Source organism: Felis catus, chromosome A3 (assembly GCF_018350175.1).
Source record: "Felis catus isolate Fca126 chromosome A3, F.catus_Fca126_mat1.0, whole genome shotgun sequence".
NCBI lineage: Eukaryota > Metazoa > Chordata > Mammalia > Carnivora > Felidae > Felis > Felis catus.
Window position 1 is genome coordinate 39,222,717 of NC_058370.1, and position 17,343 is coordinate 39,240,059.

A 17,343-nucleotide genomic window follows, 5' to 3' on the forward strand; every position below is an offset into this window, starting at 1 on the left:
CCCATACCGTCTGGCTGAGTGAACTGACTGAGACAGTAAGAGGAGTCCTTGCTGCTTTTCCTCTGGCTTCCATGTCTCCTTTGAAAAAGAATCCTACAGCTCTAGGTTCCAGACAAGAGCTCCCTCAAGAAATTCAGTCTCACCACATTAAAGCTTTAGTACCACCAGTACTAATCTCATTATGCCCTTTACCCCTATTTTAAACTGTCACCACAAGAAGTCTACAACTTCCGACTCATCTAATAAAGATTGAGAACATGACCATTTCTCACTCTTCCTCAACAATGAAGGCCTTCTACAAGTTAGTTACAATCGTTCATTAGTAGTCATTAACAGAATTTTCTTCATTTACCTGCTAATCTGAGTCTCACTGAAACCTGTTCTCCTCTGGGGCCTATATCCCAAATATCCTTTTTAGGTGGTGAATTTTTCTTTCCCATAGTTTGTCCTTACTACTAATTGCCACCTCCAGTCCACTGGCTGGCCCTTCTCCCTAAAGTCCCCAACTCTGAATGGCATGTTATTAGACTATACTACCCACAAGCCCTTTTTAATTTTTTTTTTTAATTTATTTCTAAGTGGGCTTCACACCTAGTGCCGGAGCCCAGTGAGGGGCTTGCACTCACAACCCTGAAGACCAAGACCTGAGCTGAGGTTAAGAGTCGGATGCCCAACTGGGTGCCACCCAGGCACCCCTACAAGCTCTTCTTATTGTAGATACTTAATAACTAGTCTCTCCCCTTATATCTTGAAAAGCTAAGCCCTTGGCTCACTGCCACTCTCCAATATAAGCGCTGTCATATTGGTGATTGCAATATCTACACAGATGATCTTGGGCCTTATAGTTCACTGACCTCCTCTTTTCCTATTACTCTATACTCCATCTTAAAAACTTACTCCCAGGACCATAATTAGACCATGTCATAATCCTAAATTGCAATCTCAGCATAATCTTAATTTCAAGTATCCTACTCTTCAAACACTAGCTCTAATCTTTCCATTATATTCTCTCTAGTATCTAACCTTCTGTCCCATAGGGACCTACAATCCATTAATCTTCTCACCTCTTCCCCATCCCTCATGCTCAACATACCCTCATTTTCCTCCTAACCCAATATAGATCCGTTGGTCCATCATGACAATCACTGCCTTGCATATAACTTTCAATCCCCTTACCCTTCTCCTGCTTGGTCATAGTTGGTTGACAAATCTACTAGACTGGTTTAGTCCAACTCTCCCCTTACTCCATGATTGCACCACATCATTAAATGTGGCTAAAGAAAAATATAATTATGTTGACTCATCTAACTTTACGTGAACATGAACTGCAAGTGCACCCTTATTGGTGTTCAGCAGTACTATTAAATTTCCCTCTTTACCACTCTCTTAGACAACTATTTCACATCTTCTTTTTGTCCAAATCTCTGTCTCCTCTCTTATCCCTACTCTCAGCTGATGACCTTCTTCCTATTTCACTTAAGAAAATACAAGCAAATAGAAGAGCACTACAAGCTGTCACTATCATTTCTACCCATTACCCTGTGATCATACTCCTTGCCTTCTCTCTTGGTACAATGGATGAAATGCCCAGGCACATAGATCAAAAGCCAATTCTTCCACTTGTGTAAAAATATTCCAACTCTTTTTGCCTACTTTAGAACACAGTTCTCTGTGCATCATCATTTTTTCCTCTCTCTGGTGGATCATTTCTAGAAGCATGTTATTTTCCCCATATGAAAGAAAAATGCTCTCTTGATCTTACTTCCTCCTCCAGTGTCTTTCCCATTCCTCTGTGACCCAATATAGAAAAACTCGTCCAGATCTGTCAATCCATTGGTCCATAATAAATTAAGAAAGGGGGCAGATGCTAACTAATAAACATAGAAGGAATGACATAAAATCAGCAGTTTTCAATGAATGGTATAATAACTTGATTCAAGCAAGGATCATCAAAGAATGCAATGCCATCAGATAGGATTTTGGGAATAGGGTAATTTTATACATCCCACAAATTACTTACCAGTTACCAAAAAAAAAAAAAAAAAAAAAAAAAAAAGTGCCTTTACATTGGAAGAACCAGTCAGATGCCACCTTAACTGAGTGAGCAAAGTTAACAGCACAAATAATGGGACAAACTGACATCAGGAACTTCATGATATGAAGCAATGGGTAGTATACAACACCATTTATGGAGAATTCTTGCCAAAACCTTTCTCTCTGAATTAACTGTGAGAAAACAATCAGACAAATCCAGATTGTGGGTATTCTATAACTCACTACTGTACACTTTAAAACTGACTGACACGATCACGAAAGAACTATAAAGAATATTATTGGAATGAATGAGAAATCTGACTATCAATATTAAATTCCTTTAGTGTGACACTGTGCTGATGTAGAAGACTCTGTTTTTGGAAGTTACACGTTGAAGTACTTTTTAGGGATGAAGTGTCACGATGCCTGTAACTCTTGAACAGTTAAATACTTCAGAAAAAGGAATTGTCTGTACATGCTATCTCCAATTCCACCCCTCATTCTCTCTTGAACCCACATTAATCTTATCCCTTTCATTCCACCAAAACAGTTAAAAATCACTGGATATTTGATGATCTCCACACTGATCATTTTTAGTCTATATTTTATTGACCCATCTTTTCACTGAAATGCTTTCTTCACTTGGCTGTCTGGATACCCTACAATCCTGAATTTCCTCCTGTGGTTTTTGGTGGTTTCTTCCCAGTTGTCTTTGGATAAATCTATGTATGTTTTCCTCACCTTCTAAATGCTGCAGTACTCCAGGGATCAGTTTTTGAACCTCTTTTCTTCCTTTCTACCTATACTCACTCTTTTGGTGTTCTTCACTTTCAGAGGCATGGACAAGGAAGATATCCAAATTCAGATCTCCAGCTATGACCTCTTTCCTGAACTCTAACTTGTATATTCAAATGTCTCCTTGACATGCCTATTTTGAGATGTAATAGGCATCTTAAAATTAACATGTGACCAAAAGAGAATTTTTGAGGTTCCTTTGCAAACCTATTCCATCCACAATCAGGAGTAGTACAATAGCCTCTTGACTGATTTTCTCCATTTTGTCCTTGCCTCCTACCTTAATCTACCCTCAAGACAGCACCCAGGATGATCCTGTTAAAAAAATAATTCAGATCTTATCACCCCTCAGCTCAAAACTCCAACAGTTTATCATCTCAATCAGAGAAGAAGTTCAAGTCCTTCTGGCTCCACGTTACCCGTCTGACCTCATCTATTATTCTTTTTCCCACTTACTCATTCCAGTCACACTGCTCTCTTTGCTATTCCTTAAACACAACAGATAAACTATAGCTTCGGGGCCATGTATTTGCTATTACCTCTGCTCTCATACTCTTCTCTGCATGTCTCACTATCTGACTTCTACTAGATTCTGCTCAAATACTTTTTTTATTAGACTCATCTGAACATAAGATTTATTAGGTCAAGGATTTGTATGTTTTGCTCACACTGTGTCTAGAAAAGTTCCTGGCATTAGCAGGTGCTCAATAAGTATTTGAAGGAAAGTTGGAGTGCTGAAGGATATTGAGAAAAAAAGAAACAGATATCCTTTTCACTAGCATCTATTAAACCAAAGATAACTAAGGAAAAGAGGACTTTAATCATATCTAATGTTTTAAGATTATAAAGAAACGTCATTATTTGTTCATATTCTGGATGGAATTTCAAAAATATTATTTACATATACCCTGTATCATCTACAACCAAAAAATTGTCACATCAATTATTTGAACCATAATGTAAGAGAGGTTATTTAACATGTGAGCTAAAACTGACTATCCTTCATTTATATGTACATTACAAATTCCCTAATGAGGCACATTCACTGGTGAAGACCCAACATACATCACCTTATCTATTTATCAAAATGAGTCAGCCAGGATACATTTTTAGCAACACACTGAGATGGGAAAAATTACTCCACAAACATCAAAATAATGAACTACAACTTTATTTAAAAATTTTATCATTCAACATTTTTACTTACTCATAATACTAACTAATGTGATCGTATTACTACATTTGCATAAGGAACTAAAGTATCAACAGAAAGTCTAGTTTATTCTAGTTGTTACACCAATGTACCTGTTATCTGCCTCCTTTAATACTATACCTTTAAGGAATTAAACTCATGCTGTTACTATAGTATATAACCCAGTGTAAAAAGATTAGAAGTTTAAATACTCTAAAATAAAATTCCTTTTAAAAACCAAATGATGCTAAACAAAATTAGTCAGAGAAAGACAAATATCGCATGACTTCACTCATATGATGACTTTAAGACACACGGGAACACAGATGAACACAAGGGAAGGGAAGTAAAAATAATATAAAAACAGGGAGGGGGACAAAACATAAGAGACTCTTAAATATGGAGAACAAACAGAGGGTTACTGGAGGGGTTGTGGGAGGGGGATGGGCTAAATGGGTAAGGGGCATTAAGGAATCTACTCCTGAAATCACTGTTGCACTGTATGCTAATTTCAATGTAAATTAAAAAAAATAAAATTTAAAGTAGTGTAAAAAAAAAACATATTCCAACAAGTGTTAGTGATTAACGGTACTTATTTTTCTGAAAAGCTTAATATTTTGGAAATTCAAGCCATAGAACACCTAGTAAATGAGATAGTATAATCTCATACTGACCCTTTGTGGTTTATTGAAGTATAACATAAAAGCCCTGTGGTTCCAGGTAACTATTACTGGGAACACACATTTTGCTGAACACAAATCCACCAAAATTCACATATGACATGAATAGTACTGTAGCTTATCAGGTACCTTTATAAATATCTCAGTTTCAGCAAGAAAGGTATTATTAATCCCACTTCCCAAACAAATAAACAGATCCTGAAGATTAGCTTATTTGTGTCATTTACTATATACATTATATAAAAGACCCTTATATTTACACACATGAACATTTATGCAGATACTCGTGTGCATGCATATACCAAGGATTCAGATAGCAATACTCTATTTGAGACTTTCAAAAATACTATGGCTAAAGACTTAAAAAATATATACTATATATTAGAATATCAACTGTCCTCCATTCAATTAGCAGTAAAAAAAAAGAATATATCTGGTGTGCCTGAGTGGCTCAGTCGGTTAAGCGTCCGATTTTGGCTCAGGTCATGATCGTGTGGTCCGTGAGTTTGAGCCTTACATCGGGCTCTGTGTTGACAGCTCGGAGCCTGGAGCCTGTTTCAGTTTCTGTGTCTCCCTCTCTCTCTCTCCCTCCCCTGCTCATGCTCTCTCTCTCAAAAATAAAGTTAAAAAAAAAAAAAAGAATATACCCAATTTTGATGGTAAGTCCACAAAACTGGCACTTTTACTTATTGCTGAAGGCATTATAAGCTGGTACAACCCTTTTGGAAAACAATTTGGCAATTATCTCAAGACACAAAAAGTGTTCATGCCTTTTCCTAGTAATTCCATTTCTGGGAAGTTATCCTATAAAAATAATTCAAAATATGGAAAAAGCTATAGATTATTTATAACGTCCTAGATGCTTGGCATCTGAGATTTAACATTTGAGGTTTTGACACTGGTAGTTTTAACAACTTGTGAGAGAACCACAAGTTGATCCACAGCATATGTCAAGTTGCTATGTGAATGAGAAAGTCACAGAACTACCGAGTGAGCTTGACTGCCAGTATTTAGCTTTCTTTGTGGTCTGACTGCTCTCTAGATGCTCAGAAACATTTCTAAAATGGGGAGAGAGGGAATGGACATGTTCATTAAAAAACTGTTTAAAAAAGTAAAAAGCCCTATGGGGCACCTGGGTGGCTCAGTCGGTTAAGCCTCCGACTTTGGCTCAGGTCATGATCTCATGGCTCTTGAGTTTGAGCCCTGTGTTGGGCTCTATGCTGACAGCTCAGAGCCTGGAGCCTGCTTCAGATTCTGTTTCTTTCTCTCCCTGCCCCTCCCTTGCTCATGCTCTCTTTCTCAAAAAGTAAATAAACATTAAAAATAAAAGGCCCTAAAATAGTAAGCCAGTTACTTGGCTGGTGATGAATGTGAAGAGTCTAAGAAAGTACTGATATTTTTAGGTTAAAATTAGTAATGGTCTTCAGTCACATTTCTTTCCAATACCTTAAGTCTACCACAGTGAAAGATCAGAAATATGATTAAGTGTTCAACAACAGAGAGATGATAAATCAATCCATCTAATCACTCAGTGGCTGAATTAGGATACTGGAATTAACAGACAATAATTTTTCATTTTACATTTTCAAGATATTTTCTGTGACATTAATATTACATCTAGAAATTAAACTCAAGATTAAAACGTACTGCTAAACAGAAAAAGGAAGAGTTCACATTTCATTTCATAAGGTCTGCACTACCCTGATACCAAAAACACTGCAAGAAACAAAAACCATAGACAAATATTCCTGATTAACATAGGTGTAAAAAATCTAACAAAACATTACTAAATTGAACTCAGGAATATGTAAAAAGGATAATACACCATGACCAAGTGAGGTTTAGCCCCAGGAAAACTGTATTACTTATATCTTCCAGGTATAAACAAGTATAAATATCACTTTTTTGTAATGTCCCTATATAACTATATTAATGTAGACAAAGGTTTGATCTGGTCCACTTGACAAAGCTGAAGTATTTGCTATAAAACTTCTCAATCAAGTTTATTATAAATCTGCTCTCTCAGTCAATTCAACACTCCAATTCAAAACGTTCATTTTAGGGGTGCTTGGGTGGCTCAGTCATTTAAGCGTCCAACCCGTGATTTTGGCTCAGGTCATGATGCCATGGTTCATGGGATTGAGCCCCACGTCAGACTGCACTGACAGTGCAGATCTTGCTTGGTATTCTCTCTTCCCCTCTCTGCCCCCCACCTGATCATGTGCATGCATACTCTCTCAAAATAAAATGATAAAAACATTAAAAAAAAACGTTCATTTAAAATATCTTCATTCAATGAGCTCATTCTAAGATTAAACTGTAATTACAATGTATTTTACTTAAAAGACAGAATTCAACATTCCATGGAATTATAAAGTAAAGAACCTCAATCATAAAGTGAAAGATGTTCTTCACAAACATTCTCAAGTGGAATGGTTAGATCACCTTATTGTGAGATTTACTGAAAAGAGCATCTAACCCCTTAAAGCAGCCTCTTTGATTTTTTTGGTGGATAATTCTAATGATTAAGAGAATTACTCTTTATATTAAATTAAACTCTACCTTCCTTCAATTTTTATTTACTAGCAGAAGTACTGACTTCTGAGATAATAAGAGCAATTAAGTCTTCATTAATACAGTCATCCTGCAAATACTTGAAAATAACCAGTAAGTCACTTTGTAGACTTTTCCTCTCCAGGCTAAACTTGAGTTCTCCCAACAACTGTTTCAATAACACTACTAAATTTCATTTTTCTTACCACCATTTCCTGCAAAAGACACATTTAAAATAAATGGGCTACAACGTAGCACCACATTCCTACAGGAATATGCAAGAGATGTGTCCACCCTAGGAATTTTATTACACTAGTCAAACAACTACCAACTATCAAACTATGCTAGTTTCCCCCCCAATAAAAATCTATGCAAACATTACCAGTGAAAAAACATACTAATTGTATGAAATAGATACAATTGAATATAGAACACTTAATTTTTTTTAAGTTTTATAATTTTTTGAGAGAGAGAACAAATGTGCATGCATGTGTGTGTGAGCAAGAGACAGGCAGAGAGAGAGAATCCCAAGCAGGCTCCACACTGTCAGGGCAGAGCCTGAAGGTGAGGCTTGAACCATGAAATCATGACCTGAGCCCAAATCAAGAGTTAAACTTAACCGACTGAGCCACCCAGGCACCCCAAGAACACTTGATATTCCTACAAGTTGTTAATACTCTTTGATCTAGAGATGAATTGTGGGAAAAGAACTGAATCCTGGTCAAAAATTATACCTAACTTTAAAAGATATATGTGTATGTTGTACACCTGAAACTAACAACACTGTATATTAACTATACTGGGATTTAAAAAAAAAAAATAAATAAATAAAAAAGATATACATGTATGTAAACAGCAGTAATCTGCAAAAACAATATTGGTTCCAAGGGTACATGTTGCTTTGCTCAGGTTGCTGAAAAAATGAGTATGCTAGAAAACAATCCTCATTTATAATAGCTTTTATCTTTGTTTAGCTTTGATATGGTTTTAATTAGTATTGTACTACTCTAAAAAAACTGTTGAGCCCTTCAAGGCAGTTATAAAAATCACTTACTATATTTCTTTGACTCTTCACAGCAAAACTGAGATGGAAAACTATGTATTAATGTATTTTGTGCTAGTGAAACCTCACTAATTAAGGTCTAACAGGGGTTATGGGAGAAAAGTTCATTTACGAATTACATATTTTAAAAAGAAGTTTAATGACCTTAGAACACATGGTGCCTGTATTCAAGTTTGTACATCTTGAGAATACTGGAATCAAACCTAGGAAAGGTCTATCTTCATAAATGGACAGAAACACTTTACAGTTAGTAAATCAAAGAAACCAATCAAGAATAAAGTGGCAAGAGTCTGTAACACTACTCCCTAAAAAAAATTAAATGATGTATGCAAATACCATGTTAACTTCCTCACCAAAATATTCCTGGAAAATAAGATTTGTTTTTGTTTCTAAGAGTTATTCTTCTTTTCTTTCATATCTAAAATACCCTCAATATCCTGAAATGAAGAAAAATAAATGAACATAGTAAGTATATAATTCTTACCTGGAACCCACTTAATTTCCATTTCCATATCATTTTCTTTGCCTTTCTTTTCTTTTTCTTGAATAACTTGCAAGAGCTGTTTGTATTTAGCAATTTGTTCTTCATCATCCTTCTGACTTTTCTTTGTTTTCCCATCTTCTTCCATATTGACTTTATCATCACCTAATAAAAAAAATCAATTTCATCTAACATACAGAAATAATTGACATTTAAATCTAGTATTTAAATCTCACAGTCACTATAGCACCTTCTAAAAGATGTTATTAGGTATAATGCAAAAACAGAATATCAAAATCAGACAAATTTCTTAATATTAAATGAATTCATTGAAAGAATTAGGTCTTGTTTATAATAAAAATCATTTGCAATATAAGTTCTAAGTAGTGTACTTGGAAATCTCTCTTTTATTAAAATTCATATTTCAAAATAATTTTATAGACATGTAACATCCTTGGACTTCTCTTCCCTATAAATAAGACAGCAGAGATAGCTTTTTATCCCTCTTTATGTCTTCCACCATCTGGCATAGTGGCTTTAAAATGTTATGGTCAATACAAGGATGAATGTTGTTGGGATGCATGTGGTACATGGATATAACTGTTATACTGAAGAGACAGATAAAGGAAGCTGCTTGTAGTCCAAAATGAACAATAAAGAGTCTTTTCCATTTGATATGCTTACTCTCAGGATCTCATTAATACACTGAGAATAAAAGCAAATAAATTAGAAGTTAATTCAATTAATATCCCTCTGTGGAAAAATATCCACATTTCCATGTCTTAATTTATAAAAATAATAATTAGAATACAAAGGAACAATATAAAATTCAGGGCAACAAATACCAAAGAAAACTAATACGTGAAAAGTTTGTTCGGTCTATATTTCCACTGTAATTTTCCAAGTCAAAAACATAAATTAAGAACCTAGGTTTTAATGCAAAACATACAGACTTATTGAATTGACTAAATGTCCCTGGTAAAGGAAAATTTAGAAGCAGCATAATGAAGACCCTCTCTTCTATAAGCTATGGCTAGCCGGTCACTAAAAATGTCTAATATCATCAAACATTTAGCTGTCAAACATCAATGTTAACAGATTGCCCTCACATCTTAAAAAAGGTGACATGGAAAAAACATTGGTTAAGTAAATGTTTTCATAGTTTTTTTTTCTCTAAATGAATAAAAAAATAGTCCAGGACATTCTTTCCATCCTATCACACTTTTATATTTTCACTCAAACAGCTGAAATTCATCTTTTTCCTGTTTGTGCTTTGTGCCACAAAAATAATGTTGGATAGAATTCTGTCATGTATCCCATAACTCAATGGATAAAACATCAGGAACACATTAACAAAATGGCAATGTATTTCTTTCTATTAAAAGCTTACTTCTGAAAACATAATTAGAAGCAAGCTCCTTCCAGGTTGAAATTTTAGTGGTAAGTCTCTGATGGCCTACTTTAAATTGATTTTTTCCAGTACTAAAATTTTACTTTCCAAAGCTCTAAAATGTGGGATAATTCATGTAAATCTGTTTTTTCACAATTCAAGGACAATACTTTGTGAGAGCCTTAATACTATATAAGGAATGAAAAAAGTAGTCCAACAGTAAGAAGCCCTGTGATGATCTTTTATAAACAACACCAGGAACATCTAGTAACTCTAAACATTCAAAAATACTAATGTATCTATCAGAGGCACTACACTGCAGATTAAAGTAAGCTGGCAATCAATTCAAATAATGAAGAAAAATGCATGCTTTTAAAACTTAGTGAGTAGTATATTTAAAACAAAAAGCCATTAATTCTTAAAGTTTTAGAAGTAAAAATATATGATACATGGTAGTATGGTAAGCACTTTGTGACCATTATCTCAATCTTTCCAAACATGAGCCAGGTACTATTATTATCCTCATTTCATAGCTGTGGAAAGAAAAGCACAAGGGCTTAGGAAAGTTAACCTATGTAACTTTACTATGTGGTAAACTCAGGATTTGAAACCAGTGGAGCACAAGATCTTAAAAATATACTACACATCACATTTTTGTCCAAATGTCAGTATCATTTCAAGTCTAGGTCAGTTCTCTCAAACCAATCAAAGAAACCTATTAACATTCTTCACAAATATATATGTTCTCTTCTTTCCTTTAACTTAGAGCAGCTAGTGAAGAAAAACTATTCCAGAATTATCAGAAAGTGATAAATGACCATACAGGCATGTGAATAAAAAGAATCTATAGACAAATCAGTATGTATATGAGAGAAAGACAGGCTATTTGAAAAAGGACTTGGTTGTTCTGATCATACTAGAAATAAAATGGTCACTCAATCTGGAGTTCAGTTTGAAATGCCAAAAATTAATAAGCAACAGTCACTGAAGCCTGAAAAAAATGAGAAGGCTTTTATGCCCAACATAACTACCCTTGCAAATCATACTTTTTCAGAGACTATTAAATACCTAAGAAATTATGTGGTTTTATTAATATGAGATGTCTGAACAAAGAAACTAGGATGACTTTTCCATTCCATGTGTGGAGTACAATTCACGTTATGAAAAACTTAAGAACCCAGAAATGGACCCATAAACGTATGGCCAACTAATCTTTGACAAAGCAGGAAAGAATATCCAATGGAATAAAGACAGTTTCTTCAGCAAGTGGTGCTGGGAAAACTGGACAGAGACATACAGAACAATGTACCTGGATCACTTTCTTACACCATACACAAAAATAAACCCAAAATGGATGAAAGACCTAAAGGTAAGACAGGAAGCCATCAAAATCCTCGGGAAGAAAGCAGGCAAAAACCTCTTTGATCTTGGCCGCAGCAACTTCTTACTCAACATGTCTCCGGAGGCAAGGGAAACAAAAGCAGAAATGAACTACTGGGACCTCATCAAAATAAAAAGCTTCTGCACAGCAAAGGAAACAATCAGCAAAACTAAAAGGCAACTGACAGAATGGGAGAAGATATTTGCAAATGATGTACCAGATAAAGGGTTAGTATCCAAAATCTATAAAGAACTTACCAAACTCAACACCCAAAAAACAAATAATCCAGTGAAGAAATGGGAAAAAGACATGAACAGACAGTTCTCTAAAGACGACATCCAGATGGCCAACTGATACATGAAAAAAATGCTCAATGTCACTCATCATCAAGGAAATACAAATCAAAACCACAATGAGATACCACCTCACTCCTGTCAGAAAGGCTAACATTAACAACTCAGGCAACAACAGATGTTAGCGAGGATGCAATTCTGCATGAAAACTGGTGCAGCCACTCTGCAAAACAATATAGAGGTTCCTCAAAAAATTAAAAATAGAGCTTCCCTAGGACCTAGCAATTGTACTACTAGGTATTTATCCAAGGAATACAGGTATGCTGTTTCGAAGAGACACATGCACCCCAATGTTTATAGCAGCACTATCGACAATAGCCCAAGTATGGAAAGAGCCCAAATATCCATCGACTGATGGATGAATAAAGATACGGTATACATATACAATGGAATTCTACTTGGTGATGAGAAACAATGAAATCTTGCCATTTGAAACAATGCGATGGAACTAGAATGTATTATGCTAAGTGAAATAAGTCAGAGAAAGACAAATATCATAATGATTTCACTCATATGTGGAATTTAAGAAACGAAACAGATGAATATAGGGGAAGGGGAGCAAAAACAGATAAGATAAAAGCAGAGTGGGGGAGACAAACCATAAGAGAGCCTTAAATACAGAGCACAAATTGAGGGTTGCTGGTGGGGTGTTGGGAATGGGTGATGAGCATTAAGGAAGGCACTTGTTGGGATGAGCACTGGGTGTTATATGTAAGTGATGAATCACTAAATTCTATTCCTGAAATCATTATTACAGTATATATTAACTAACTTGGATTTAAATAAAAAATAAATTAGATAAATTAAAAAAAAAAAAAAACAGAAAAGAAAAGAAAAGAAAAAAAAAAAAGGAAAAAAAAAGTGTGAACCATAATGTAAACAATGGACTTTTCGGTGATACTGACATATCAGTGTAGGTTCCTCATTTGTAACAAATATGCCACCTCGGTTAGGGATGTTGATAATGAGGCAGGCTGTGTCTATGCATGTGTTAGGAGGGTGGGCAGAGGGATGTGGAAACAATGTATTTTCAGCTCATTTCTGCTGTGAACTCAAAACTGTTGTAAAAAATATAGTCTATTAAAACAGAAGAAAAGAAAGGCTCAAGAAAAAAACAAAACAAAACTGGAGTAATGTAGTCCCAGAATGACCAGAGTAAATGAAAGTTCTCTCTGATTAGATACTCTCATCTCAACTATCAAATTAGCATACAAGGTTAACTACATATACAAGGAAACAAAAATAATAGAAATGAACCCAAAAAGACTTAAAATACTGAAATCATCAGATACAGACTTTAATAAGATACTTAACTCTGTTTATGGAAGTGTTGAAAATATCTGCAATGAATAGAAAATTATTTAAAGTGGTATTGCTGTTTTGAAAAATGGCCAAACAGGACTTTTGGAAGTCTATCAACAGATTCAACACCACTGAAAAGCAAATTAGGAACTGGAAGATAGGTCAGAAGAAAACAGCAGAATGCAGCACAGAGAGATGATAGATCAAGAAATATACATGAGTAGCAACATGGAAGTTACAGTGAAAAGAGAGGGAAGAAGAAATGTGTGACTAGACAATGGTTGAGAAATTTCCAAAAGGGATCAAAGACACCATGGCACAAATGCATGAAACCTAATAAACCCGAAGCACACAAATAAATCTATCTGTTAGTTCACAGTAAAACTGAAGACAAAAAAAAAAAAAAAAAAAAAAAGGACAAAAAAACTTTAAAAGTAGTCAAAGAAAAAAGAAATCCAGGAATCTAGATAACCTTCAAAAGACTGAAAAAAGTAGTCACAAAAAAAATTCTAGACAATCTTCAAAACACTGAAAATGTCAGACAGGTGATTTCTCAAAAACGAGGAAACTACAAGTCAGTAGAATATTATCATTATCATTAGTGTGGGGATGGAGAGGACTTCCTAGAATTTTTTTTTTTTTTTAACTAGTGAAAGTATCTTTCTCAAATGAAAGCCAAACAAGGATATTTTTTTTACTAAAACTCAAGAGAGTTTGACACCAGCAAACACTACCAGAACTTATCAGGGATATATTTAAGACAGAAGGAAAATGGTCCTTAGAAGTATGACATTTAGAAAAGAATAAAGAGCAAAAAAAAGTGAAGAAAATGTGGGTAAAATGAAATAGGGCAGTTTAAATATCAATATCCCGTGGAACTTATAAAAAAAGACGATTACAAAACAGAGGATAACATGAAAGTCGTTTTAAGATTCTCTGTATTATCTAAGAGGGTAAAAATATTAATTACCATTAGACCTTAATAAATTAAGAATGCAAGTCACAATTTCTAAACAATCACTAAACGAACTGAAACAGTCTACTTTCCAAACTAGTTGAGGAGAAAATGGAATACAAAAAATAATCAATCCAAAAGTAACTCTTAATATTAAAAAAGGGGGCATTATAGAGCATTTGACTAGTTTGTTAAGAGACTACAAAACTATATGAATTAGGACAAGTCTAAAAGGCCAGACTTTAGGCACCTGGGTGGCTCAGTCACTTGAGCATCCAAACCTTGATTTCGGACTCAGGTCATGATTCCAGGGTCATGGGGTAGAGCCACCCATTGGGCTCCACATTGAGTGTGGAACCTGCTTGGGATTCTCTCTCACCCCTTCTGCCCCTCTGCTCGGCTCACGTATGCTCTCTTTAAAAAAAAAAAAAAAAATTAAAAGAATTAAAAGGTCAGGCTTTTTTTGTTTGGTATAAGCTGTGGGGGAGGAGCAGAAAAAGTGGGGGGAACAGAGGATCCAAAGCAGGCTCCATGCTGACAGCCGAGAGAGCCTGATGCAGGGCTCGAACCTACAAACAGTGAGATCATGACCTGAGCTGAAGTTGGACACTCAACCGACTGAGCCACCCAAGCGACCCTGTTTGGTAAAAGTTTTAAACAAAATGTTTGTGGTTAAAGAAATTCAGGCCAAAAAAATACTTCTAAAAAGTTTCAAATATTATCCATAGGTGTATATAATACTGTACACTTGAGTATGCTTTGCAGGCAGCCTAAGAATTAGCTTGGCACTCCCTTTAAGCTACTGCCAAAGACGTATTTCCACTAATAAGCCTAGATTAGGGATCTAAATGCTTGTGAACATAGAACACCAAAAGACTAACAAGTACCTTGTAGCTCCTCTTCTATCTCCTCTTCATCTTCACTAGAGGAAGCTAAGTAAGCTTGAAAATCCATGTCCAAAAGCTCTTCCTTTTTAAACTTCCTGTTGAGTGTTGTAATTCTTTCATGATCAGTCTCATCCCAAGTGATTTCCACCTTCACCAATAAGAATAAAAAAGTATCAGAATATTTGTCGTTAATGTGGATGTTTAACAATATTTAAAAGGTTAAGACATGTTAAAGCAAATCATAAATGACATGCTTAATAAAAAGTATTTTATTTGTGAAAGAGGAACCATTTTCATCAATCTATGTTCTTCTATCTCTCTGCTATATGCAAGGTACTCTATTATTAGGAGTAGAAATTCATCAGTGTGTTAATTAATTGTAGGGAAAGAAATAAAACACATTAGTGAAAACGTTATATTATTATGAACCAAGAAAACATGTTTTTCACCTGGAGTTCTAAGAATTTCAGGAGGTCTACAAACTATGTGAAATCTATTAAAGCTTTCAACACAATTTCAATAGGGTCCTTTTTCCAAAAAAAGATTAAGAGCCACTGATAAGAAATGTATCTACTGGTTGGAAGTACAGTAAACCCCCACGATACAGAAATTCATCTATAACATTAGTGTTGATTGACTCCTGCCCTCTATGCAGCCCCTATTCTCAGATGGGGTCTTGTCAGATGTTTTAACTTCATTATAAGTTAATGAATTATAAGGGTGGGTCCCCTATGTTTTGTTTTGTTTTGTTTTGTTTTCTCCTCAGGCTAATCTCCCCAGATCAGGGCAACAAAATGGGCACCAGTTAACCAAAGGATCCCTAAGATAACTGTCACTACCTTAGAAGCTCTAACTAGTCACAGGATTCAGAATTACCCCTATTCAGAAAATTTCCCTGACATGATAACCATAAAACTGCTACTGGAACTGGTACAGATGTGGATGGTACACTAGGAATTCCAGAAAAGCTGTCTGGACAGTCTTGCCTTGGTCATATTTCAGTCTTGAAAAGAAACCAACCCTACATTTTACGTTACTGAATCTTTTAAACTACACTTATCGCATAATGGTGGGGTTTTACCATACTCAGTAACTCATCAAGGTCACATAGTGCCCACCATAGCATGCGGAAGACAGATACAATAGGTCTCTCTACCATCAGCCTGTCCTCAGAAGAGCACAGTGGTCTGTCACAGAAAAGGCAATGGGAAGACTGGGTAGTTGCTGCAGAGTCTATCTGTGGGTAGAAGGTTTATGGGCAGAAAAGAAGAGAGAAGGTAGGCAGCTAAGTAACAAACTAATTCAATAAAAATCTTCTGGCCGTTCATTATTAAGCATTAATGTGACATCTAGTAGTCCTGAATTACTTTACTTAAATTGTTTTTATAATTTTGGATCATATCCACAGAAAAAATGTGTTTCTATTTAAAATTTCTACTGGTTTTAACTGTGATTTGAAATAATCTGTTACCTCCTTCTCCTTACTCTGTAGGGTATTAATAACTGACATATAACTTATTGAAGAATCTAGTTGAATAAGAATGTACGGGAAAGACAGAGGAGAAAAACATTTGCGGGTAAATGACTCAAGCTTAAAGGCATAACAAAAATTTGAAAATAGGTTCAAACAAATAAAAATGCAAATATACTTGTGTTTCCCTTCTACTTGTATTTGTGAATTAAAATTTTGGATACTTTCCATTTTCAAAGATGTTATAAGTAAATAATACACCAAATCTTTTCTTAAAGCAAGAATCCAGCTATACACTTTTAACAGTTAAGAAATACCGTTGAGGTTCCCATCGCAGCAGATGTGAAATATTTTGGTTTATATGCTGTTAAATCCACTTCTGAGGCTATGTCCTTGGGCTCATCATCAAAGGTAATATCATCTGGTATAAACCTAAGAAACAAAAAATAAATTTATTTAAACATATGCTGTAGTGATAAACAACCAGAGTTTAGATCCTCCCCTAATTAGTTCTAGTTTGTACATACATACCATATAAAAGTTTCTATAAAACACACATGTAGATGAGGCAAACAATGTTAGAAATAACCTTGGTGCAAAATTTCTGAAATTCATAAACCATAAATCTGTAATTCCACTAAATTTGAATGAACTCTGTAGGTAGAAACCCTGCATTAGGAATCAGTTAATATGAATCAGGTGCAAACACACATGCGCGCCCCCCCCCCCCCCCCCCCACGTTTCAAAACGACCTAGACTCCTGATGGCACAGTCTTGGCTTGTATATGGTATTTTGAAGATCAAAT

General features: G+C 35.1%; 2 protein-coding genes across 4 annotated transcripts in view; one reads left to right on the forward strand and one right to left on the reverse strand.

The window, feature by feature from the left end:
- The window catches only part of ESF1 (ESF1 nucleolar pre-rRNA processing protein homolog), a 65,666-nt gene that overhangs the window by 33,865 nt on the left and 14,458 nt on the right, over nucleotides 1-17,343 (reverse strand). For both annotated transcript variants that reach the window (XM_011280958.4, XM_011280957.4), the window contains exons 7-9: nucleotides 16,855-16,969; nucleotides 15,067-15,214; nucleotides 8,802-8,963 (exon numbers count right to left, since the gene is read on the reverse strand). In XM_011280958.4, coding sequence (XP_011279260.1) covers nucleotides 8,802-8,963; nucleotides 15,067-15,214; nucleotides 16,855-16,969 — 425 coding nt within the window. The remainder of the gene's footprint in view (nucleotides 1-8,801; nucleotides 8,964-15,066; nucleotides 15,215-16,854; nucleotides 16,970-17,343) is intronic.
- NDUFAF5 (NADH:ubiquinone oxidoreductase complex assembly factor 5) overlaps nucleotides 1-17,343 on the forward strand; it is a 63,804-nt gene that overhangs the window by 4,510 nt on the left and 41,951 nt on the right. The window lies entirely within an intron of this gene.